This window comes from Microplitis mediator, chromosome 8, assembly GCF_029852145.1.
Source record: "Microplitis mediator isolate UGA2020A chromosome 8, iyMicMedi2.1, whole genome shotgun sequence".
In the NCBI taxonomy this organism is placed as follows: Eukaryota; Metazoa; Arthropoda; class Insecta; order Hymenoptera; family Braconidae; genus Microplitis; species Microplitis mediator.
In genome coordinates this window covers 22,253,632-22,280,534 of record NC_079976.1, presented here as the reverse complement: position 1 = coordinate 22,280,534, position 26,903 = coordinate 22,253,632, and the positions used below count along the sequence as shown (strand labels likewise).

The 26,903-nt window shown below is 33.1% G+C and overlaps 4 protein-coding genes across 5 annotated transcripts; 1 reads left to right on the top strand and 3 right to left on the bottom strand.

The window, feature by feature from the left end:
* Window positions 1-1,447: 1,447 nt before the first annotated feature.
* On the bottom strand, window positions 1,448-3,741 carry LOC130673500 (uncharacterized). Its single transcript, XM_057478522.1, has 2 exons — window positions 3,565-3,741; window positions 1,448-3,470 (listed from the first exon to the last, which is right to left on the bottom strand). Exons 1-2 carry the CDS (start codon window positions 3,655-3,657, stop codon window positions 1,569-1,571), a joined length of 1,995 nt encoding a protein of 664 aa, XP_057334505.1. The 5' UTR covers window positions 3,658-3,741; the 3' UTR covers window positions 1,448-1,568.
* Window positions 3,742-6,046: 2,305 nt separating this feature from the next.
* On the top strand, window positions 6,047-7,905 carry LOC130672950 (uncharacterized). The gene is made up of 2 exons (XM_057477767.1): window positions 6,047-6,196; window positions 6,294-7,905. The coding sequence occupies exons 1-2, from the start codon at window positions 6,098-6,100 to the stop codon at window positions 7,365-7,367; spliced, it is 1,173 nt and encodes a 390-aa protein (XP_057333750.1). The 5' UTR covers window positions 6,047-6,097; the 3' UTR covers window positions 7,368-7,905.
* A 3,557-nt stretch (window positions 7,906-11,462) lies between these two features.
* Window positions 11,463-15,207, bottom strand: LOC130673229 (uncharacterized). 2 transcript variants are annotated; one of them, XM_057478184.1, is made up of 4 exons: window positions 15,048-15,207; window positions 12,111-12,260; window positions 11,899-12,048; window positions 11,463-11,821 (listed from the first exon to the last, which is right to left on the bottom strand). In XM_057478184.1, exons 1-4 carry the CDS (start codon window positions 15,114-15,116, stop codon window positions 11,669-11,671), a joined length of 522 nt encoding a protein of 173 aa, XP_057334167.1. In that variant the 5' UTR covers window positions 15,117-15,207; the 3' UTR covers window positions 11,463-11,668. The 2 variants fall into 2 exon arrangements, with proteins under 2 accessions (XP_057334167.1, XP_057334168.1); XM_057478185.1 differs by having other exon boundaries at window positions 12,111-12,257; window positions 15,048-15,190.
* A 2,710-nt stretch (window positions 15,208-17,917) lies between these two features.
* LOC130673559 (uncharacterized) lies at window positions 17,918-18,633 on the bottom strand. Its single transcript, XM_057478600.1, has 2 exons — window positions 18,485-18,633; window positions 17,918-18,398 (listed from the first exon to the last, which is right to left on the bottom strand). Exons 1-2 carry the CDS (start codon window positions 18,581-18,583, stop codon window positions 17,943-17,945), a joined length of 555 nt encoding a protein of 184 aa, XP_057334583.1. The 5' UTR covers window positions 18,584-18,633; the 3' UTR covers window positions 17,918-17,942.
* Window positions 18,634-26,903: the final 8,270 nt, after the last annotated feature.

Here is a 26,903-nt window from a genome sequence, read left to right as displayed (position 1 = left end):
GTCAAAACATTTTCCTAAATCGTCGCCATATTTCATTGATCTGATAATAAAATGGATTGACAGTAAAAATGTTGAGATAAAAATAAAAACACCATCAGAAATGCCAACATTTGAATATAAAAAATTAATAATTCAGTGGCTGTCAAGACGTCCAATATATCGGGATAAAATGTCGGCTGTTGATTCTTTGCCAGTTAGAAAAGAAAAAATAGTAAGAGATTTTGAAAAATTATTAAATTTATTGTCAACAAAAGGATCTGGTGATGATAAAGTGAACACTTCATTACCGCAGTGGATTTACACGAATTGTTATTGGTTCAATTTTGAATTATTTACTGGCCATTTGTCAGCTTATGTCGCTGACGCTAAAAAATGTATCTAAGTTAAAGTAAGAGAAGTTAATAAATTAAAAAATTTGGAGATTAGTTCGATAAAGGAAAAACTTGGATTAAAAGAAGTGGTAACGAGGAATGACAAAAAAACCGGAAATTAAAAAAAAAAATTTACAGAATATTTTTATTTTTAATAAACCTATAAAGATTCGTGGCGTTGATAAAAATAGAGTGTGCCAAATAAAATCGATATTTTTTTTTTGGTTCATGCGAAAATTAGGTCGTCTCTCACAAAAAAAAAAATCCTGTTCAAATTTCAGCTTGATATGGCCATTTTTCAGTTAGCGCTCACGCGAATAAGAATTTTCCGAAAACCTATTTTTTGTCCCATCTTGATGTTCCATAACTCATTGAATGCCACAAGAACCATCTGAATCGGTCCATTCATTAAAAAGATATGAGAGGTTTACATCCACATACACACACACACACACACACACACACACACACACACACACACACACACATATTCGCACACATACGCACATATTCTCACACACCCGAACATATGCATGCACACGCGCACGCACACCCGAACACACACACACACACATATTCGCACACACACACCCATACAGACATCGCTCTGAATATGTCTGAATAGCATCTCACCTTCAAACATCGACACATGATGAAAACCGATTTTTGATAATCGGGGTGAAACCAATAACTTCCCGAACTTTTCGAAAATCGTCGACTTTCTAACCGGGAAGTTAAAAAATAGTCGTTTTAAACAAAGCACCCTAAGATATATATGCTATAGACTAATAAGAACAATTATATACCATAAATAATAACCCTAGCATTAAGCCTTGAAGTATATTATCAGTTTTACCGTCTTGCATTCGAACTTTTCGAAATTAGAACCGGCAGTGAGTTTTTAAATTAGCTCATACAATTAATTGATTCTAGAATTTGATGATGAAGAAATACTTGATTTAAGTGAAAATCGTGAATAATAATAACAAAACGTTGTGACTATACTATTATTCATCGTTGTGACGAATAAAAACAAAGAACATGTATTTATAAGGTTAAAATGAAAAACTGGATTCTTTAATTGATATTAGTGTACAATTTATTTTAGTATAAAAACATTACAGGTGTGTAGTAAAAACCACGAATTTATTTACAATATTTGATAAATACTTCATTTTATTGAGTATTCTTAACATATTAGAATCTCCAAGTACCTTGAATACCAACGTGAGGTTGAACATCTCTTCCGGGAAGCTTTAGCGCACCACCTGCAGCACTAATTTGACCATTTTTGCCTTCATAGATATTGTGCTGGTAGTCTAAATTCCAACTTGGACGACGTTCTGGTCCACTCAAAGGCTTTGTGTGTTGAAAGACAATAGATCCTTGAGGTTCTGGGGAACGACGGAATCTCCATGATCCTTGGATACCAACGTGAGGTTGAACATCTCTTCCGGGAAGCTTTAGCGCACCACCTGAAGCGCTTATTTGACCATTTTTCCCTTCATAGATGTTATGCTGGTAGTCTAAATTCCAACTAGGACGGCGCTCTGGTCCACTTAAAGGCTTTGTGTGTTGAAAGACAATAGATCCTTGAGGTTCTGGGGAACGACGGAATCTCCATGATCCTTGGATACCAACGTGAGGTTGAACATCTCTTCCGGGAAGCTTTAGCGCACCACCTGAAGCGCTTATTTGGCCATTTTTGCCTTCATAGATGTTGTGCTGGTAGTCTAAATTCCAACTTGGACGACGTTCTGGTCCACTCAAAGGCTTTGTGTGTTGAAAGACAATAGATCCTTGAGGTTCTGGGGAACGACGGAATCTCCATGATCCTTGGATGCCAACGTGAGGTTGAACATCTCTTCCGGGAAGCTTTAGCGCACCACCTGAAGCGCTTATTTGGCCATTTTTGCCTTCATAGATGTTGTGCTGGTAGTCTAAATTCCAACTTGGACGACGTTCTGGTCCACTCAAAGGCTTTGTGTGTTGAAAGACAATAGATCCTTGAGGTTCTGGGGAACGACGGAATCTCCATGATCCTTGGATACCAACGTGAGGTTGAACATCTCTTCCGGGAAGCTTTAGCGCACCACCTGAAGCGCTTATTTGGCCATTTTTACCTTCATAGATATTGTGCTGGTAGTCTAAATTCCAACTAGGGCGTCGCTCTGGTCCACTCAAAGGCTTTGTGTGTTGAAAGACAATAGATCCTTGAGGTTCTGGGGAACGACGGAATCTCCATGATCCTTGGATACCAACGTGAGGTTGAACATCTCTTCCGGGAAGCTTTAGCGCACCACCTGAAGCGCTTATTTGGCCATTTTTGCCTTCATAGATGTTGTGCTGGTAGTCTAAATTCCAACTTGGACGACGTTCTGGTCCACTCAAAGGCTTTGTGTGTTGAAAGACAATAGATCCTTGAGGTTCTGGGGAACGACGGAATCTCCATGATCCTTGGATGCCAACGTGAGGTTGAACATCTCTTCCGGGAAGCTTTAGCGCACCACCTGCAGCGCTTATTTGGCCATTTTTGCCTTCGTAGATATTGTTCTGGTAGTCTAAATTCCAACTTGGACGACGTTCTGGTCCACTCAAAGGCTTTGTGTGTTGAAAGACAATAGATCCTTGAGGTTCTGGGGAACGACGGAATCTCCATGATCCTTGGATGCCAACGTGAGGTTGAACATCTCTTCCGGGAAGCTTTAGCGCACCACCTGCAGCGCTTATTTGGCCATTTTTGCCTTCGTAGATATTGTGCTGGTAGTCTAAATTCCAACTTGGACGACGTTCTGGTCCACTCAAAGGCTTTGTGTGTTGAAAGACAATAGATCCTTGAGGTTCTGGGGAACGACGGAATCTCCATGATCCTTGGATGCCAACGTGAGGTTGAACATCCCTTCCGGGAAGCTTTAGCGCACCACCTGAAGCGCTTATTTGGCCATTTTTACCTTCATAGATATTGTGCTGGTAGTCTAAATTCCAACTTGGACGACGTTCTGGTCCACTCAAAGGCTTTGTGTGTTGAAAGACAATAGATCCTTGAGGATCAGCTGAGCGGCTGTAGCGTGGAGGGTTCGATGGCAATTTAGGACGATTCTTTGATAAAAAGAAGTTTTCGTTATTATCATCATACGATTTTTAGAGTATCCATTCTAATATATTTTTTTCTAATTTTAAATTTGTTACTTACTATGTATGGTGCAGGTTGATGACCGTCTCTGATTCCAGGATGACTTAAGACAAGTGCCAAAGTTCCCAAAAACCAAATTAAAACAGCTTTCATTTTCGAAGTTATATTTGTATTATACTTATTTTGAATCAAATAATATTAGATGAGCTAAGAAGTCGTTGACAAACTGTGATCCTTCCATCGACTCTGGTTGCTTTTATACTTCATTTTAATACTTTGAATTATATCAGGGGAATCACTTTAAACATGTTAAGACGTTAAGCTCTATAAAAATCATAGTGGAGTGGGAACCCCGCTGAGGAGCTGACAGTAAGGAATCCCCGTTTCTTTTATTGCAGTTTTGTATCGTGTGAGTGAGTATGTGCGTTGTCTTGTTTGTGACTCACTTATCGCAGAGCAGCTGTCTGTAGGTCAATGATACGTACTTGTAAGTCATGCATCTCTCGGATATCTTTATTACATGCACTAACTAACATTTTTTAAACTTTTCGTTAAAAAAAAACTTAATGCGTAAAGTGTTGGGGATATAATCGATTCTCATCCCTATTTTAATTCTCAAGTTGTTATTCTTATCACTTTTCAGATTCTTTCATGCTTTTAATCTCTCATTTTTTTTTATTTTAAGATGACATTTACATGTTTGTTTGTGTGTGAATATAAATATTTCCATTTTCGAAAAAATGAACGATGACAATAATTTGTAATAGAGTGGAAAGATTTTTTTTACTTAAATTTTTAGCGATTTGAGTTAAAATTTGATAGTTGTTGATATATATAAGGGTGTTTAAAAAAAAAAAAACATTTTTTTTTTTTTATGGTATCCAAAAATTGAAAGTATCACTAAAAATAAGAATTTTGGTATCACTCCGAGCTCTTCATAAAGATATTAAGGTTTGCCTCAATCCATTTTTCTATTTTCCATTTAAATAACACGGGAAAAAATTTTTTTTTTTTAGAATTTTCCAGCTCATAAACCAATCAACGGATTTTTATGCACAGTAAATGTTTTTGTAGGAAATTGAACGTTCTACAAAAAAAGTCTCTTATCATTTTTTGATAAATCCCACTGTTCAAAAGTTATTTAAGCTTCAAGTCAAATTTATAGTAAATTTTGAGATTTTTTTACGTTTCTGGCGAAACTATCAGTCTTATCGAAAAATATTACAGATACTTTTTTGTAGATAATTTTATTCCTTACAAGTTATTACGAATAAAGTTTTAAAAAATTCTGCGTTGTTTTCAAGTTATTTCCATTTCAATGTCAAGCACTTAAAAAAATAGATTTTTGATTAATTTTAAGAGCTTGACATTGGAACGAAAATAAATTGAAAACGATGCGGAATTTCGAAAAATTTTATTGGTAATAATTTGTAAGGAATAAAATTACCTACAAAAAAGTTTCTATGACATTTTGTAATAAGACTGATAGTTTCGCCGGAAAAGTGAGAAGATCTCAAAATTTACTATAAATTTGACTTGAAGCTTAAATAATTTCTGAACAGTGGTATTTATTGAAAAATGATAAGAGACTTTTTTTGTAGAACGTTCAATTTCCCATATAAAATTCCATTGCGCATAAAAATCCGTTAAGTGGTCTGTAAGCTAGAAAATTCTAAGAAAAAAAAAATTTTTTTCCTATGTTATTTAAATGGAAAATAGAAAAATGGATTGAGGCAAACCTTAATATTTTTATTAAGAGCTCGGATTGGCACCAACATTTTTATTTTCAGGTATACTTTTAATTTTTGAATACCAAAAAAAAATTTATCATCAAGTCCATTGGTTCAAAAGTTTTCGAGCTCAAAGTTTAATTTTTGTACAATTGTCGATATTATTAAATATTTTTATAAGATATACATATCATTAAAATAATTCTTAAAGTTGCCTAGTAATGTAGAAATACACTAATGCAAAAAATTAAAGCAACAGAAAAATTTTATCAATTTTTTAGTGATTTTTGGAAGGCTGTAACTTGGTAAAAAATAATCGTATCGAGATTTAAAAAAAAAAGCATTTTATAGTTTTGGTGCATTTTTTTCAAAAATTGTTAAAATCTCCGGTTATTGCGCAAACACGAGAAATACCGTGAGACAAAAAATTTCTAAATTTTTTTTCTTCTTTGATTTTTAAATTCAAACTGCAAATAACATAAGAATAGTATAAGTATTTAACAAGGATAGTTAGGATGCAAAACATATCATAAAAAACTATGGATCTCCAGACAACCGGTTTGTGATAAAAAGTATATCAATAAAAGAACATACGCATGCACGAAAATACAATACGACGCTAACATCAGAGAAGCGGGGATTCCTTACTGTCTGCGCTATACTGGCATTCCCACTTCCCTACTATTTTTTGATATATCTCACATTCCAACTAGTGTAAGGTGATTCCCCATATACCAAATGATTCTTTGATATGAAGTATATAAGCTATTCGTTCGGATAGTTCAATCACAGTTCTTCACCATCTTCTGAAAACGTTTGATACATTTAAAATATTATAATAACGTATATATATAGTTTTCAAGATGAAAATTACTTTTATTTGGCTGGCCGTTACTTTAGCAATCGTCTCAAGTGAACCTGGAATTCATAATAAGGATGGTCATCAACCCGCTCCATACATAGTAAGTAATAAATTCACGATTACCGAAAAAACGACTGCGATTAATACTTTGAATTACCTCTAATACTTATATCACAATTTTGATATTTCAATAATAGAATCGTCCTAAATTGCCATCGAACCCTCCACGATACAGTCGCTCAGCTGATCCTCAAGGATCTATTGTCTTTCAACACACAAAGCCTTTGAGCGGACCAGAGCGTCGCCCTAGTTGGAATCTAGACTACCAGCACAATATCTATGAAGGTAAAAATGGCCAAATAAGCGCTGCAGGTGGTGCGCTAAAGCTTCCCGGAAGAGATGTTCAACCTCACGTTGGTATCCAAGGATCATGGAGATTCCGTCGTTCCCCAGAACCTCAAGGATCTATTGTCTTTCAACACACAAAGCCTTTGAGCGGACCAGAGCGTCGCCCTAGTTGGAATCTAGACTACCAGCACAATATCTATGAAGGTAAAAATGGCCAAATAAGCGCTGCAGGTGGTGCGCTAAAGCTTCCCGGAAGAGATGTTCAACCTCACGTTGGTATCCAAGGATCATGGAGATTCCGTCGTTCCCCAGAACCTCAAGGATCTATTGTCTTTCAACACACAAAGCCTTTGAGCGGACCAGAGCGTCGCCCTAGTTGGAATTTAGACTACCAGCATAACATCTATGAAGGTAAAAATGGCCAAATAAGCGCTGCAGGTGGTGCGCTAAAGCTTCCCGGAAGAGACGTTCAACCTCACGTTGGTATCCAAGGATCATGGAGATTCCGTCGTTCCCCAGAACCTCAAGGATCTGTTGTCTTTCAACACACAAAGCCTTTGAGCGGACCGGAACGTCGTCCAAGTTGGAATTTAGACTACCAGCATAACATCTATGAAGGTAAAAATGGCCAAATAAGCGCTGCAGGTGGTGCGCTAAAGCTTCCCGGAAGAGACGTTCAACCTCACGTTGGCATCCAAGGAACCTGGAGATTCCGTCGTTCCCCAGAACCTCAAGGATCTATTGTCTTTCAACACACAAAACCTTTGAGTGGACCAGAGCGCCGTCCTAGTTGGAATTTAGACTACCAGCACAATATCTATGAAGGAAAAAATGGCCAAATTAGTGCTGGAGGAGGTGCACTAAAGCTTCCCGGAAAGGATATTCAACCTCACGTTGGTATCCAAGGAACATGGCGGTTCTAAGTATAATGACACACGGTTACTTGCCTAAATATATCACAGTCATAATATCACACGATCAAACATCACATGCCAAATTATCATACAATAAATTATCATACGTCTAATTATTACCTTAGCATAGATATTTTATTGTTCAACATAAATCTGTGTATCGAAGATTGATACGTGCACGATTTTGTGAAATTCGGACGCATAAAAATTCTGGTCGATGATAATAAGACGTAAGATATTTTCTTAAGCGATCTTTTGGCATTGAGATAGTCCGTGCATGTGTTAGTGTGGCTGTGATATCCAGTCCTCATTCTTGAAATACTCATTAACCAGTATTTTTTAGTATCTTTGTTTAAAAGCTCGAATTCAAGCGCATGAAAATCCAAAACTTGCGATTGATTTTCATTACATTTTCAATAAGAATGAATCAGAGATTTCTTTTTCATGAGGGTGATTTAGAACTTTTAAACAGGGATTTCATCAAGTTCTCATGAATAATGTATTATAAACTGTAAATTATTCACCGAATGTTTACGATTTGCCTGAATTACTACTGAGATTTAAATAAATTATATCTATAAAATTGAACTATTACTTACGAGTTTTTCTTTTCAATTAAGTGTTTATATATTATGTCCCACCACCAACACTTTCTATTGTTTCCCTGTACCCGCACTGTTTCTTCAATTTTATGAATACCTCGATGCCCTAGCGGATCCGAATTACGGTAAATGCAGTGATTTACCGTAATTTGCCGTAACTTACGGCGCCTAGCAGAATAACCGTAAATTACGGCAATTTACCGTAAATTACGGTAATCTACGGCAAATTACGGTAAATTGCCGTAATTTACGGCGAAATGCCGCAAATTTACGGCAAATTTGCGATGAAGCTGCGGTAAATTTGCGGCAATGTTGCGGTGAAAGTACGGTAGTTTACGGTAAAAATGCCACATTTTCGCCGTAAAGTTGTGGTAACTGTGCAGTACTTTACCGTAGAAGTTTTGTTAAATTGCGGTATTTCACCATATAATTAAGGTAAATTTGCTGTATTTTACTGTAATGTGAAGCTTTTCACTGGAATGTCTGTTGATAATCAGATATTTGACCGTAAACAACTGTCTTTACTTGACATTTCGGTACCGTGTCTTTCAGATTTGGTATTGTGTAGTGCTGGATATTATTCAAATCGTAAAGAAATCTGTTCTCATCAGTGTTGACCGAACTTTCAAATTGTAGATCTACATTGATATCATTACAAGTATTCAAATAACTTAGATTTTCTCACATGAAAGGTATAGATTAGAATCTATACAATTCAATAATTTTTTAATTTTTCGATCTACTTTGATTTTTTCTAATAAATGTAAAAAATTAATAATTTGATCTACATTCATCAATATAGAATGCCGTATTTTTATTCCAGTATATTTACGCTATTTTTCCCGTAGTATGATCTTATTTTGCGGTGTTAGATGTTACCCTAGCAGATCCGAATCACGGTAAATTACAGCAATTTACCGTAAATTACCACAACTTACCGTAATTTCGCCGAAAATCTACGGTAATTTACCTAAATTATCGTAAGCTACGGTAATTTGCCGCAATTTACGGTAAATTGCCGTAAATCGCGGTAATATACGGTAAATTACCGTAGATTTTCGGCGAAATTACGGTAAGTTGCGGTGATTTACGGTAAATTGCTGTAATTTACCGTAATTCGGATCTGCTAGGGTGAGGTTTATTATAAAGATATCTTGTTTTAGAAACAGATCTCAAAAAAATGTTATTAATAAGATTTTTTCTACACTGTAAAAAAAATCTGTCTATCGGTTGACCCTTCGGGGCAGTCCCAAAACTTCCCGGTGTTTTCGAAAACATTGTTGTGGTTACTTTTGTGTGCCATTGTTTTCGAAAAAAACCGATTTTAGCATTTCTTTCTCCCACGATATCTCAGGAACGAATTGACCGATTTTGATGGTTGAGGCGGCAAATTGGCGTATTTTATTGAGTTCTAGAGCTGATAAAATTTTTAAATTGTTTAGTTAAGTTGTTTCGAAGATATTCGCAAAAAACCGTTTTTTACCATTTCTTTCTCCCGCGATAACTCTCGAACGAATTATCCGATTGAAATGGTTGAGGTTGCATTCGACGCGGCTTATAAAGTTCTAGAGCTGATTAGATTTTGGAGTTGATCGTATAAGTCGTTTCTAAGAATTCAATAAAAAACTAAAAAAATAAATTTCTAACTTCCCGCTAAGAAAATTTAAAATTTGGAAAAATTCGGGAAGTTATTGGTTTCGGTCCGATTTGCAAAAACCGAATTTCTATCAGATTTTGACGTTTTGAGGTTCTAGGAAGCTATCCTGACTAATTTGACGATGATGTCCGAGTGTATGTATATGTGTACGTACGTACGTATGTATGTAAATATTCATAACTCTTGAACGGATGAACCGATTTTGATCTTTGAGGTGTCATTTGACGCGGCTTGTTAATACCTTGGAGCCGTAAAAATTTAAACTTAATCAGTAAAGTTCATTCAGAGATATTTCAAAAATAAAATTTTTTCAAAAATGTTTTGTTTGGATAACTTTTATTTTGCTCAATGGATTGATTCCAAAATCTAATCAGCTCTAAAACTCTATAAGCCGCGTCGAATGCCATCTCAACCATCAAAATCGGTTCATTCGTTCAAGAGAAATCGTTAACGAAAGAATTCAAAACAAATTTTTTTTTTAGTTTTTTTGAAATTTGGGAAAAACAGCTGGATAAATTAATTTTAAAATTTGATCAGCTTTAGAACTTGATAAAACACGTCGATTGCTGCCTTAATCGTCTTAATCGGCCCATTCGTTTACGAGATATCGTTGATTAAAAAAATAGTATAAAACGTTTTTTTTCGGATATCTACAAAAAAATTGAATCATTCGATTTCAAAATCTAATCAGCTCTAGAACTTAGTAAAACGCGTCGATTGCCGCCTCAACCATCAAAATCGGTTAATTCATTCGCGAGATATCGTGGGAGAAAGAAATGGTAAAAAATGGTTTTTTAGAAAACAATGGCACACAAAAGTATTTTCGAGCTCGAAGAGCTCGAAAATGTATTCACGATAATGTTTTCGAGCTCGTTGAGCTCGAAAACAGCGGGAAGTTTTGGGGCTGGCCCGCAGGGTTAACCGATAGACCGATTTTTTTTTTCGTAATTCGCCAATATTTTCGAGTCTACTTGATCAAATGATCTGAAATTTTCAGAAAAATTGATAGCCAACAAGCTCTTTCGATTGCCTTCTTAACCATCGAAATCGGTTCATTAGTTAAAAAGTTATAGACCGGTCACACACACACACACACACACACACACACACACACACACACACACACACACACACACACACACACACACACACACACACACACACACACACACACACACACACACACACACACACACACACACACACACACACACACACACACACACACACACACACACACACACACACACACACACACACACACACACACACACACACACACACACACACACACACACATACACATATATACATACATACAGACACTCGGACTCCATTCTGAAAATAGTCAGAATAGCTTCCTAGGACCTCAAAACGTCGACATCTGATGAAATTTCGATTTCCTAAATCGGGGTGAAAACAATAACTTCCCAATTTTTCAAAAATCGTCGATTTTTTTAGCGGGAAGTTAAAAATTGTAAATTCCGTACATTTTTACTTCGCAACTCTATGCTTTTTTCAAAAATTCTGAATCTTACAATAAAATACAATTCACGTATGTGGATATTACAACTCTACAGGTAAAAAAAAACTGTGATCCAATTTACGACAATTGGAGGTGTCAACTACAAATACTAGTAATTATTTTTAGCCATACTTGCCCAGGAAATTGAATTTTCGAGGACGGTATGGCGTTCGCAAAGGAACTTATTTCTAGAGACCCAACTTTACCGTCTTTATTTTGTGGCCGAGGCCGCAAAATGCACTTTGACTGTATTTTTCCTCTACAACCGGACGAAAATGAAAGGGAGTAAAGAAATAATAATAATTCTAAAACTCAACAAAAATTCATTACATTTTTTATTTCCTCAACCAAACTTATCATCTATTGAACATGTGAAATTATAATTATTGCTGCATAATAATCAGCAATGAAGCAACAAAAATCTACATAAATTTAACTTTTTGTTGCTGTGCATTCAAAAAAGATCGAATAAAAAACCACAACCAAAACTAATAACATTGAACGTTTGAATTCAATAAACATTAAATTATTGATGAATTACTTCACCTTCATAACGGACTGATAGGTATGGATCGTTACCAGTTTCATATATAGACCCTATTATAACAAATTTACCATCTGGTGAATCTGATGGTAATTTATCTGTTGGAATTGTGTACTTGATTATTTCATAGTCCCCCTGTAATTAAATAAAATAATTTAATAAAAAAATTTAAACAAAAGTAATTAATTGTAAAATAAAATAAAATTGATTACAGCTTTGACTGGACAATTTTTGGGAAAATTTTCACTAAACACTCCATTTATGAAAAAATCTCGACGAATTTCATCATCTTCGTACCCATCACATACTTTTACGTCGTATTCAACAATTACATTGCCCTCAAATTCAGCAATTAGTTTTCCCTATTTTAAAATTCATTTTTTAATTAATCAAATTATTTATTGAGTATACTTAAATAAATTACCATCATATTTTCAGGGTAATCTTTTTTTATTGGGCATTTGAGAGAGAATGCATTTCCAGGACTCAATATTTCGCCAGACCAATCCTCAAAGTATGGATTATTTGGCGCAATATCTACTGTTATTTTTTCTAATTTCACTTGTGCAGTCTTCTGGAATAATTTTTTAATAATTATTATTAATAAACTCAACACTTTTGATAATAATTTCATTATAAATAAATCTAAATGTAAGATATCCCAGACAACAATATTACGTTGAAATAAATTCCGAATTTGTTCACGTTTATAATTAGGACGTCTGATTTACCATCTGAATGAAGTCAATAAGAAGCTCTCAAGATGTTGAATACGCCATCGAGCGAATTCAATAATACCCTTAAAATAGTTCTTAAAGAGTTTTTTTACCCTAGCAGACCTGAGTTACCGTAAATTCACGGTATTTTTACCGTAAATCTACCGTAGAATACCGTAAAATTCGAGTAGATTTACCGTAAATTGCGGTAAATCTACCGTAATTTACGGTAAATCGGTACTTTACGGTGGATTACCGTAAATTACAGCGGGTATACCGTAAATTTACCGTCGAATACGATAAATCTACCGTAAAAAAATTCGGGTGGATTACCAAATTACCGTAATTTACGGTGGATTACCGTATTTCCGTATTTTACGGAAAATCCACCGTAAATTACGGTAATACCACCGTAAATTACGGTAAATCCACCGTAAATTACGGTAAAACCACCGCAAATTACGGTAAAACCACCTCAAATTATGGTAAATCCACCGTAATTTACGGTAAATCGGTACTTTACGGTGGATTACCGTAAATTACGGCGGGTATACTGTAAATTTACCGTCGAATACGATAAATCTACCGTAAAAAAATTCGGGTGGATTACCAAATTACCGTAAATTACGGTAAATCCACTGTAAATTACGGCAATACCACCGTAAATTACGGTAAATCCACCGTAATTTACGGTAAATCGGTATTTTACGGTGGATTACCGTAATTTACGGTGGGTTTACCGTAATTTACCGTAATTTGGGTCTGTTAGGGTATTTAGTAAATGCCCCGGGAACAAATCATCAGACCTCATCATGCATGATCATGCGTTAATCTCATGCATGACCATGCCTGAATATTCACCGACCATGAGCATGCTTGGTCGGGTATGATTATGCTTTCTCATGCATGATCATGGATGCTTATGGCTGGCAAATATTCAGGCATGATCATGCTTGAGCAAGCATAATTATGTTATAATCTGTTAGAGAATGAGAAATATGTGATTTACAGTCACTTATTGAATAGTAAATAAAACAAAAATATTATTTTCTCTTTTTTTTAGTAATTTTATTTAGTTAATTAAAACTGTCACTTTAAAAACAAAATGAGTAAACTGAAGTGACAAGTAAACAAATGAGAGGAATAAGGCTGCAAATGAACATTAAATATAACTGACACGGGGCAGAAACAATTGTGTTTCTTACCTTGGGAAGAAACACAATTGTTTCTGCCCGCTGTATGAAGGTATTTTTGAATTACGAATTCGCTACACGGAAAGAAAATTATGGGAAGTTTGCTATGCATTATGGGAATGGTTCCCATAATGGTATGGGAATAGTACCTATACTACTATAGGGATGGTTCCCATATATTATGGGAACCATTCCCATAATAGTATGAGAATAGTTCCCACACCATTATGGGAATGGTTCCCATAATTATATGGGAACTATTCTCATACTATTATGGGAATGGTTCCCATATTGGTATAGGAACTATTCTTATAATATTATGGGAACTATTCCCATAATAGTATGAGAACCATCCCTATAATATCATAAAATTTTTTTTTTGCACAATAGTGTAGAAATTTCCGAAAATTTGAATTTTCTCGAATGTTTTGTGCTGAAAAAAATTCTTGTTAAAAATTTTAATGTTTTTTTTGCCAAATACGATTTTTTTTTTCAATGTTTAAATTTTTCTTTTTTGTTTAATAATATTTCTGTGTATTGTAGAAGTGATTACCACACTTCTTTAAAATAATTTTTTCATGATAATATGGGAACCATTCCCATAATATTATAGGAATGGTTCCTATAATAGTATGGGAACTATTCCCATAATATTATGGGAATAGTTCCCATACTATTATAGGAACCATTCCAATTGCATTATGGGAATAGTTCCCATACTATTATAGGAACATTCCCATAATATTATGGGAATGATTCCTATAATATTATAGAAAGTATTCCTATAAATTATAGGAACCATTCCTATAATTATAGGAATCATTCCTATAGTGTTATGGGTATCATTCCCATAATTATAGCAACTATTCCTATAATTATGGGAAACATTCCTATAATTATAGGAACCGCTCCCATAATTTATGGTCGTTATTCCTATGATGGTATAGGAAAAAATTTCACAAAATTATGGGAACCGCTGCCATAATTTTCTTTCCGTGTAGTTGTTGTTTGCAGCATCTGCTTGAAACTAGCTTGTTTCGACGAGCTGTAGAGACACTGAAACTTCAAGTTTCAATGCTGGTATCATAAAAAAAGTTTTTCGCAGCCCGTGGACTCTCTCGAAGAAAAGAAAAAATTTAGAAAATTTTTGTCTCGCGGTATTTCTCATGTTTGCGCAATGGCCGGAGCTCTCAAAAAATTTTCATAAAAATGCACCGAAACTAGAGATTTCAATCTATATAATGTTTTTTTTTTAAATCACGATACGATTATTTTTCACAGTTTTATCCTTCCACAAATCACTAAAAAATTTCTAAAATTTTTCTGTCCCTTTAATTTATGGCATGAGTGTTTATTATAAAAAATTATTCTGTTATTTCTATCTTCATATTATTTATTTTCTACTATTAGTTATTTAACTTTCAAATAAATTAAAAATTTTTAAAAACTTACATCTTGTCCAAGCGCTAAATTGAGTGACAAAATAGTCATAATTGAAAATTGAATCGACAAAGGCTTCATGATTTTAGTTACTAGTAACTAAGACTTATGAACAATTTATAATTCAAAGTGATGATATTTTTTTTTCCTCACTATTTTTATTTACTTTTATATCATTAATCTCGTAATCAATTCTGGTGTATCAATTTTTCATTGTGACACATTGTTAACAATTGCTTAATCAAATCTTGGTCGAGAATCTGTAATTAATTTATTTATCAAATGAATCAAGGAAGAGGATGTGGAATCCTTTCACATACAATAAATAATAGAAACACAAATAATAATCGTCATAATCTAATTTTATATAATTTGATTTGTGTTTGGAGATTATTTACATCAATTTAAAAAAAAACTATAATTCTGTTGAAAAAAGAAATAGTAAAAAACGATTTTTTTCGAATATCTCTGACATCATTGTAATTATTCATTTACTGAGAGAAAAGTGCCCGGGAAAAAATGTTCAGGCCTGATCAGACATGAAAAATGACCATGCCTGACCAGGCCTGATCAGGCATGTTCAGGTCTGTTCATGCCTGTTCATGCCCATTCTGGTAAAACAATTATATACAAAAAATGGTCCTATATAATTATATATAATTATGCATAACTATATACAATTATATATAATTATTTCTATAAAAATGAAAAAAAAATTAAAAATATGGGAGTGTCTAGGATTCGAACCGTTGACCTTGCGCTTGAAAGTTCGCCTCGTTACCTGTTGACCTAAGAGATTGAGTTGAAAAATGGGTCTCGTACGAACTTCAAGTACTGAAAGTCTTAAGACTCATGCCTGTTCATGTCTGATCAGGTCTGATCCTTTTTTCCCGGGTTATACGTGATAGATTCTTGGTCAAAAAAATTTTATATCTATGAACAGACACGAACAGACATAACCAGGCATGAACAGGCCTGATCAGGCCTGAGCTTATTCAACGCTTCAGACATGAACAGACGTGACCAGGCATGGACAGGTATGATCAGGCATGAGCGTATTTAACGCTTCAGGCATAACCAGGCATGAACAGCCATGAACAGACATGATCAGGCATGATCAGACCTGACTGTATTTAACGCCTCAGACATGAACAGGCATGGACAGGTATGATCAGGCCTGATCATGTCTAATTTCAGGCCTGATCATACATGAACAGGCATGATCAGGTCTCATTTCAGGCCTGATCATACATGAACAGGCATGATCAGGTCTCATTTCAGGCCTGATCATACATGAACAGGCATGGTCAGGCCTGATCATTTTTTCTCGGGTGCTTGGTAACTTGAACTATTCAGCTACAGGTATAAAAATATAATCTCCCTAACCAATTTTTATTATTACTGGGACTATATACTATAGTGTCAATCAGCACGAAAAAATAGTTACATTAACTACACTTGAGAAACTATTTTTGCCTTATTATGATCACTACAAAACATTAAGTTTTTCAAATTAAGGCTCAGTAGTGCCCGGGTCAAAAAATTAAATCTGTTTTAAAATAAATGATAAATTCAAATATTTTTCCTTTAATTCAAGTTTATAAATCGCATTTATTTTATACATATAAGAATTTAATCTGTTTTTGCCCGTACTATTCCTTATCCAGGCTAATATCAGACTTATTTTCGTATGATATTCAGTCTGTTTTAAATCGCGTTTAGACTAAAAACAGACTTTTTTATTATAATTATTGGTCTGTGTTCAATTGTTTTTAAGGACAAAAACAGACTTTATTTTCTATAATATTTAGTCTGTGTTCAATTGTTTTTAAGGACAAATACAGGACTTTTTATAAATATAAATAATAATAATAATCTAGATTTATTAATTTATTTTAATTTTCTTGGTATTTAAAACATGCTAATGCGCTTCCATAATAAGATGTCATACAGAGAAAATGTCGGCTCGAAACCTACCAATTTTTACAATTCTGTCGACTAAACTTGAAACAGGGAGTAACGCATCCAAAAAATTATCGCCTCAAATAATACTAATCGAATTTAAATTACATAGTCGAGACTGGGTTCATTTGAGATTCATCGAGGTTTATTGAGGATCTTTGAGCATCATTTGAGGCTGAAAATGCTTTTTTTACCCAGTGAGGCTGGATTGAGGCTTACTTGGGTTCGATGAGGCTAGATTGAGGCTAGATATTATGACCCGGGTAATAGCTTATATTTCGTATGTTGGCATTTTCTGAGTATAGATTAAAGCAAAAGAAATACTTTTTACTGTATGAAACTGTAAAAATAAAATTTTTTTGTCTCAGGAAATAGAATTAAAAAAATTTTTAGAAAAAATTACAGTGTGAGATTGAAATTTTTAAAATAAAATTGAAAATTATCAAATCTGTTTAGTCCAGTCGAGTTAAGGATTTGTGCTGGTGATAATTCCTGGCCGACTAATTTTTCCACAGAATGATTCAGAATATGCTAAAACTATCACCAACTTTATCACCAGCAAGAGTTTCTTTTTGGACCTAACTCGACTGGACTAGTTTATTATAGAGAACTGGACAATATGGAGTTTGAAACTGTAATATTTGTTATGTCTGGATAAAAATGTAATTTTTACAGTTCCAGAGCCGAAGCGCTTTACTTTGATACGAAACTGTAATAAAAACTCAGATATGAGTTCAATTTTTCAACTGCTCTTTTTTCCGTGTTGTTGCGTTATAACGACGTAGACAACTATTGTAATGGTGACCAGGCTTGGGCGAGAAATTATTACTACGTTATTAAATTGACCAACCATTGCAGCATTAAATTTTTTTCATATTATTAAGAAATTTATTGTTGATAACAATTTGATATACATTTTGTCAGAGTTAACATTAATCAAATTAATTACATTTTTTTTTTACTTTCTCCCTTGAAACTGTTGAGAACATTATTGAAAGTATTCGAAATTTCTTTCCCACCAGGAATAGAGTCTCGGTTCTTTTCGAAAGCTACTGACGCATCGTGAGTTAAAGAATTCATTATTCCAGATAAATCCTCGATCCTCACAGCTTTAGAAGCTGAATTAGTAATATCTGTTAAACTATTTCGAATAGAATCGAACAAGTTATAGATCTTAGTTTTTGTTTCATGACTAATTACAAGGCTTGCCTTTTCATTTGCGATATCAGTTACCCTCGTGATAGCTGGAGTTATATTATTTTGTGCAACATCTTTTAAACTCTTCTCAAGCGATTTCACTTGTTCAGATAACTGGGACACTATTCGTACCACGATATCATCAGATCCAGAACTTGGTTTACCGGCATTGCCATGTGTTGGAACTGATGCAGTCAAAGATGCCTTTTATCAACAGTAAGATTAAATAATTATATCAGCAGTCACAAAAATATTTGTTATAAATATACTTTTATCAGTGAAAAACTTACCTGGCAAGCCAAGCCAACTGCGACAACAAAACAAGCCATTAAAATATTCATGGTGAAGACGCTCGATATTTGCTTGCAAGGAACTAATTTTTCTGACATTGCGACGGTCTTTATATACCTCTTATGTATTTTTTATTGACCAAAGTTTGACTGACACGTATATGCCAACACAATTTTTTATTTTTAATCATTTTAGTGGCATTATTCTCTATATAATATCAAGGACGTTTTATCAGAGCATTCCATCATAACGAGTAGAGTGGAGTCGATGAAAAAAACAATGTAATTAACTAACCGAAGTGAGTGATATGATTTTTATTAATATCTTTTTTTTATTTATCATTATTGCATATTTTTAAAAAAAAAAAAATCAAATTATCTGGGTAAACTTTTTTAATAAATATCATTTGAAATAGGCCTCAAAACTTATACTTTAAGAAAATATGCAATAATCTGTCTTAATTGGCGAGTAAATAAATGGAGTACTATTTTTTTGGAAGCATAGGGGAAGAAGGGGCAAAACGGGGTAGGGAGGAGGCAAAATTGGGTACCCCCGAAATTTGATGGAGAAATTTGTGTGTGTGTGTGTGTGTGTGTGTGTGTGTGTGTGTGTGTGTGTGTGTGTGTGTGTGTGTGTGTGTGTGTGTGTGTGTGTGTGTGTGTGTGTGTGTGTGACCAGTCTATAACTTTTTAACTAAGGAACCGATTTGGATGGTTAAGGCAGCAATCAAAAGAGCTTGTTGGCCATCAACTTTTTTAAAAGTTTCAGATTATTTGATCAAGTAGACTCAAAAATATTGGCGAATTACGAAAAAAAAAAATTTTTTTTTTTAGTTTTTTATTGATTTCTCAGAAACGACTTATACGATAAACTTCAAAATCTGATCAGCTCTAGAGCTCAATAAAACGCGCCGATTGCCGCCTCAACCATCAAAATCGGTCAATTCGTTCCTGAGATATCGTGGGAGAAAGAAATGCTAAAATCGGTTTTTTTCGAAAACAATGGCACACAAAAGTAACCACAACAATGTTTTCGAAATCACCGGGAAGTTTTGGGGCTAGCCCGCAGGGTCAACCGATAGACAGATTTTTAACTTCCCGCTAAGAAAATTGTAAATTTTCAAAAATTCGGGAAGTTATTGGTTTCGGTCCGATTTACGAAAATCGAATTTTCATCAGATGTCGACGTTTTGAAGTCCTAGGAAGCTATTCTGACTAATTTCAAGATGATGTCCGAGTGTATGTATGTATGTATGTATGTACGTACGTACGTATGGAAATACCTGTATCTTTTGAACGGATGAACCGATTTTGAACTTTAAGGTGTCATTCGACGCGGCTTGTCAATGCCTTAAAGCTGAAAGAAAATTGAGCTTGATCGGTAAGGCTCGTTTAGAGATATTCCAAAAATAAAGTTTTTTCAAAAATGTTTCTTTTTGATAACTTTTAATGTGCTTGATGGATTGATTCCAAAATGGACTGGGCTTTAGAGCTTTATAAGCCGCGTCGAATGCCACCTCAACTATCAAAATCGCTTCATTCGTTCAAGAGAAACCGTTGTCGAAAGAATTAAAAAATTTTTTTTTTTTTAGTTTTTTTGAAATATCTGAAAATGGACTTGATAAATCAATTTCCAAATTTGATCAGCTTTAGAACTTGATAAAACGCGTCGATTGCCACCTCAACCGTCTCAATCGGTTTATTCCTTTGAGAGATATCGTTGGAGAAAAAATGGTACAAAACGTTTTTTTTCGAAAACAACAGCATACAAACGTATTTTCGAGCTCGAAGAGCCAAGCCTCGGCCAAGCTTGGGCCTATTGTTTTTTCCTATAAGTGTCAGACGTATACCATACTAAGTTAACCGAATAACATTCATTGTCATCATCAGAGTTTAGTTCCGTGAAATTCATGAATATTTTATATTTCAGGACGATAAAAAAAATCTAAGATACAATAAGTCGCTTTAAAAATTTTTTAATTGGATTTAAACTCTGATTGTTCCACTAAACTATTAATTCTACTTTTCCAATCCGAATAAGGCTAAAGGGTAAATTTCATTGTCATTATTATTATTGTTTTTTTTCCATGGCGTCATTAGTCAACTAATAAAAAAAAAAAAAATTTTTTTTAATATTTTTATTCCGAATGTAATAATTAATTTTGTCACCTTCTGAACTATATCATCACGTTGATGGTATCGAAAATATTTCATCTGAATCGTTAATAATAACAAGTAAAGCGATAATGATAGAGAGACACTTTAATTAACGAATTAAAACTCGGGACAAGATTTTTATTATCATTTTTTTTTAATTTTTTAATTAACGATACTTGTTTTTTTTTTAATTATCTCTATCATAATTAGTTTTTTCGTTTTTTTATTTCGCAATCGATTAACTTATTATTGTTTCTAGTTTAATTTGGTTTCATGCACTGAATGATTCTAGCTGTTTCGTATGAAAATAAAAATTAAAATTACTGGAAATGATTTAAGTTGACGGAAACCTTAATACGTTTCGAAATGTTAAACTGACTTTTACTTAGATCCACAATCCCATTTAAATATTATCCTAAAAATTATTCATAAGGTACCCGGGTAAAAAAATTCAAGCCAAAAGAACAAGAAAATTTCGTCGTTTTTTCGACGAACATTCGTCCTCTTCCAATAACATTCTGCGGCTTTAGCAAGATTTCAGCTAAATATTTTTTTACCAGGGTATAAAAATTTTGGAAACAATATTTTTCAGGAATCATAAGGTAGCCACATTAAAAAAAGATACCTACGTAAAGATAAAATATATTTCTAATGGACTTAAGTCATTGGTTGAAAAAAATAGATTTCAATATTGAACATTTGATCTAATAAAATTTCAGTATTGCTTCGTCTTATCATACTCAAAGAACAGTGATATAAATAGGTATTGTGTAACAAAAGGCGAACATTAAGAATCCGATTTTTGATGTCAACGCCGTCATTGTTTAGGCTGGGTGTCTAATACTGAGTTATTCTGAGACTACCGAATTTTCAATCATCATTTTAAAAATGTAAGTATACACTTTCGAATTAATAGTATACACGCCCAGGTAGAAAGTAATCAATGAAATTAGCTTGTATTAAGCTAATTTTATCAGTTTTAGCCTAAAATTAGCTAACAAACTATGGTTAACACAAGGTTAGTTGGTAACGCTTTGGATCGCTAACATAAAGCTTGCACTGATAGAAAAACTATCTTGATTCAAGAAAAATTTTTTCTTTAAAATGTGGTTCTTGTTTCAAAATTTTTAATTGTTTTAATTCAAGAAATAAATCCTTGAACCAAAAAATTGAAATTCTCGGATAGAGAAAAAAAATTCTTTGTTTGAGAATTTGATTTTTCGATGAAGCTTTTTTTGTTTTGAAACAAAATTCTGACATATTTCGCTCAAGAATTTCTTGCTCTTAGATTAAGATAGGCAAAATGTAGGTTTAAGACATTACCGACTCGTTTCGAGAATGGCGCGATTTTTAAATCAAGATATTAATTTACTCAGCTTGAAAAAAAACTTTTTTTTTTATTTTAAAAATAAAAAGTTTTAAAGTGATTTTTTAGGACTACATTCATTTACTTCAGATATGTTAAAGTAGAAATTTATTTAAAAAAAAAATTTTTTTTTTCATTACTTTAAAAACATCTTCTATTAAGGAATTATTACTTGAACCAAAAATGTAAAGTTCTTAAAATAATAATACGACATTTTTAGTTGAAGACAAGTGGTCTTGCTTGAAAAATTCGATAGTATCGATTGAAGATAATATAGTTTCGGGTCAAGACACGAGAGTTATCCATCGAAGATACAAAATCTATAGAGCCAAGAAAATCTAAATCAAGACAAGAATTTTTTGAAGCAAGACAATTGGTTTTCTTCAGAAATAAATTCTTGGCTCAAGAAAATATTTCTTGAGTCAATATAAATTTTTTATCAGTGTGCAGATTTAGCTTGCATACACCGTGACAATTCAGCTTACCATAAGGTTAAAGATATACTTTATTTTTAGCTAAAATAGATTTTGTAATTTAAGTTTGAAAACATGTTTACAGAGAAAAATTTTTTATTGTTTTTTTTTCTGTACACAAACATCAGATATTGGGCATTAAATGTATAGTGTTATATATATTTTAGAAATATAAAACAGTAAATGTTCTTCTATGGTTGTCATTCATGGTTTTAACAGTAATTTATAACGCAATCAGTTTTATGCTTGTAATGTAACGACGTTCTAAAAAATTCAAATTTTTTTATTATGAGCATTAAAAACTTGAGATTCAATAAATTAAAAAATTAAAATTTACTTACTTAGTAAATATTTTTCTTTATATATGTTGCAAATAAAATTAAACTCATTTATCACTTATAAACAATAACACAAACTCCTAATTAACCTCAAACTTCAGTTTTCAATACTCTTGGAGTAATTTTAGCAGATAAGGTAGTTTTAAGTTTAGAATCCAAGCTTAGAACGAATCTTATCATACGCGTGGAAAAAAAGCTAACAGAAAGGTATTGGCAGGGAGCGCGACGAAAACGACATCTGATGGCTACAAAAAATCATGCTCGAGAATTATAAAAGATAAATAAAATCAGTGTAAAAAATAAAAATTCGTTATAAAATCAAAATATAAAAATTTATAATGATATAAATAAAAAAGTGTAATTGTATTTTTGATAGAGAAAATTAAATTGAATATATTTCGATAAAAAAATTAAGTATAAAAAATTTTAATAAATAATAAACACTATTATTTTAGAATAGAATAAGGTTAACCGATAAAATCAAAACAAATAATATATGACAACTACAATGATAATGGTTTAAAAAATAGTAGAATAGTCAATTGAGTTTTTTAACAAAATTGAAGAAAATAATTTTATTTTAATTCATGATAATTTGCTTGTAAATCGTAACTAAAAAAACATAATGTTTTTTTAACCTTCCGTTACACGCGCTTTCTCTAGTGTCTCACTCATATTCACGCCAACTCTATTAGCTTGAGTAGTGTTGTACAGGAAATCACCGTAAAGCGCGAGTAACGAAGGGTTAAAAAATAATTTTTAGGCAATGATAAAAATCATTATCCAAACCGGATTTGAATCAATAAATTATAAAATATTGTTTCAACCTCAAACGATGAGCAAAGGCAAACATTAACGACACAATAACTATTATGAACTATTTTTAAACTTAATTTTCATGTGTTTATATTCAAAGAGAGCATGATTTAACGAAATTGTATCCACAGCGAGCGCTGCGATCGTTTCAGTTGTCCCCACCATATACTAGGCTCCCTGCCAATATTTGAAAGTTAGTTACACTCAAAGACTTGTCGTAGAATTCATTCTAATACCAGCCTAGAATAAAACTTACAAAACAAGACTTAGATGTTAAGCTAAAATAAAGCAATTTTGAAGTTTCAAACTTGTCCGACTAAGACAATTTTCTACCTGGGTGTTCATATTAGAGTGTGCCAAATAAAATCGAGATATTTTTTTCGGTCTCATGCGAAAATTAGGTTGTCTCTCACGAAAAAAAAATCCTGTTCAAATTTCAGCTTGATATGACCGTTTTTCACATAGCGCTCGCGCGAATAAGAATTTTCCGAAAACAAATTTTTGTCCCATCTTAATGTTCTATAACTCATTAAATATAACTGATTTAAAAATGGCCAAGGTGCAATTTTGTAGGGGATTAAATTCTCTACAAAAGTAACTTTTGATCGAACAAAGAAAATCAGCCACTTTTCTTCTGCAGTCATTTGAACCTAATTTTTTTTCAAAATATACATTTTTATTTATTATTAAACGCTTACAAAACAGTTTTACTATGCATGAAACTCATTGAATTCAAGTTTTCTAGGAACCTTTATGATCTACAAAAATAGTTTTCATACTTGAAGGAATGAAACTAACATTAAACTATTGGTATTAACGATATTTCTAACAAATTTTTTCTTCGTTGTGACCCTTTTCGCATTTAATCTTTTTATTAATTTTTATCTGTAATAGAATATCGTTCATAATTGTAATTTTAAGATTCTCATATGGCTTATTACGATAAATTATTACTTTATTGATAAAAATATACATTGTTTATACACTGTAAAAAGAGCGGTGTTAAAAATGGACTCGTTTTAACTCTGCCCGGTGTAAAAATGAAATTACACCGGTGTAGGAGGAGTAATACACCGGTATTAAAAATGCTGGTGTTAAATTGGGGTAACCAGTGTAAAAGTGGAGTAAAACCGGTGTAAAAGCGGGGTAACCGGTGTAAACGCGGAGTAATACCGTTGTAAAAGCGGGGTAAATTGCGTCCGCTTGGAGTATTAACATTAAAGATTATAAAACACAAAAAATGTCAGTTCTTTATGAAAATTAATAAAAAATATCATTTATTAACGAGTATAGTGATCGAGTAAGTAAAACTATTCACAAAGTAAAATATTTTAACACTGGTAAAGAATATTTACACCGGTTGCAGCGTTATTTTAACACCGGTCTAGAATATTTACACCAATGGCTGTGTTATTTTAACACCGGTCTAGAATATTTACACCAATGGCGGTGTTATTTTAACACCGGTCTAGAATATTTACACCAATGGCGGTGTTATTTTAACACCGGTCTAGAATATTTACACCAATGGCGGTGTTATTTTAACACCGGTCTAGAATATTTACACCAATGGCGGTGTTATTTTAACACCGGTCTAGAATATTTACACCAATGGCGGTGTTATTTTAACACCGGTCTAGAATATTTACACTAATTGGGGTGTTATTTTAACACCGCTTTCGGGGGTGAATTTAACACCGAGAATTTTAACACCTATACCGCTTGGACTTACCCCGGTGATTTTTTACAGTGTAATAATAAAATACCCATAAAAATTCAATTAAGACGCGTTTTCATTTGTTTCTCTATTTGCACTCAAGTGGATAAACGGTACTATCTTTGTTGCACTTGTACAGTAAATGGAAACTTTGTCCAAGCTTTTCTCGTAAACAAATGGAAGTTGTCAAAAAATTGAAGTGCACTTCGCTAGTTCATAGAGTAAAGCATCGGGTCTGTGTCTTTATTTAGCGTTTAGAGTTTTTATCTCAGAGAAAAGCTTGGACAAAATTATCTGAAAACGGTTCTTAAAGGAAAAAGTGATGTTCTAATTGTACAGAAAATTTTCTTTCAATTCTGTTACTAGTTTTTAAGAGTTGATGATTTGTCAGAAGAACCTATTGGAAGCAATCTGGAAATTGCTTACGATGGGCAGCGACAAATTGTAGTAAGAATTAATAAATTAGTTTGTTGCAAGTACAGTTAATGTTTGCAATAGCTTTTTGAAAGTATTTAATGCTTCTACTTGATCCAAATTCTCGTTTACAAATTTGCGACTTTGAACTTTATTATACACGGAAAGAAAATTATGGCAGTGGTTGGGATGGACCATAAATTATGGGAGCGGTTCCTATAATTATAGGAATGTTTCCCATAATTATAGGAATAGTTGCTATAAGTATGGGAATGATACCCATAACACTATAGGAATGATTCCTATAATTATAGGAATAGTTCCTATAATTTATAGGAATACTTTCTATAATATTATATGAATCATTCCCATAATATTATGGGAATGGTTCCTATAATAGTATGGGAACTATTCCCATAATATTATGGGAATGATTCCCATAATGCAATTGGAATGGTTCCCATAATGCAATTGGAATGGTTCCTATACCATTATGGGAATCATTCCCATAATCTGGGAATAGTTCCCATACTATTATAGGAATAGTTCCTATAATTTATAGGAATACTTTCTATAATATTATATGAATCATTCCCATAATATTATGGGAATGGTTCCTATAATAGTATGGGAACTATTCCCATAATATTATGGGAATGATTCCCATAATGCAATTGGAATGGTTCCCATAATGCAATTGGAATGGTTCGTATACCATTATGGGAATCATTCCCATAATATTATGGGAATAGTTCCCATACTATTATAGGAACCATTCCTATAATATTATGGGAATGGTTCCCATATTATCATGAAAAAATTATTTTAAAGAAGTGTGGTAATCACTTCTACAATACACAGAAATATTATTAAACATAAAAACAAAAATTCAAACATTGAAAAAAAAAATCGTATTTGGCAAAAAAACATTAAAATTTTTAACAAGAATTTTTTGTCAGCACAAAACATTCGAGAAAATTCAAATTTTGGGAAATTTCTACACTATTGTGCAAAAAAAAAATTTTATGATATTATAGGGATGGTTCCCATACTATTATGGGAATAGTTCCCATAATATTATAAGAATAGTTCCTATACCAATATGGGAACCATTCCCATACCATTATGGGAACCATTC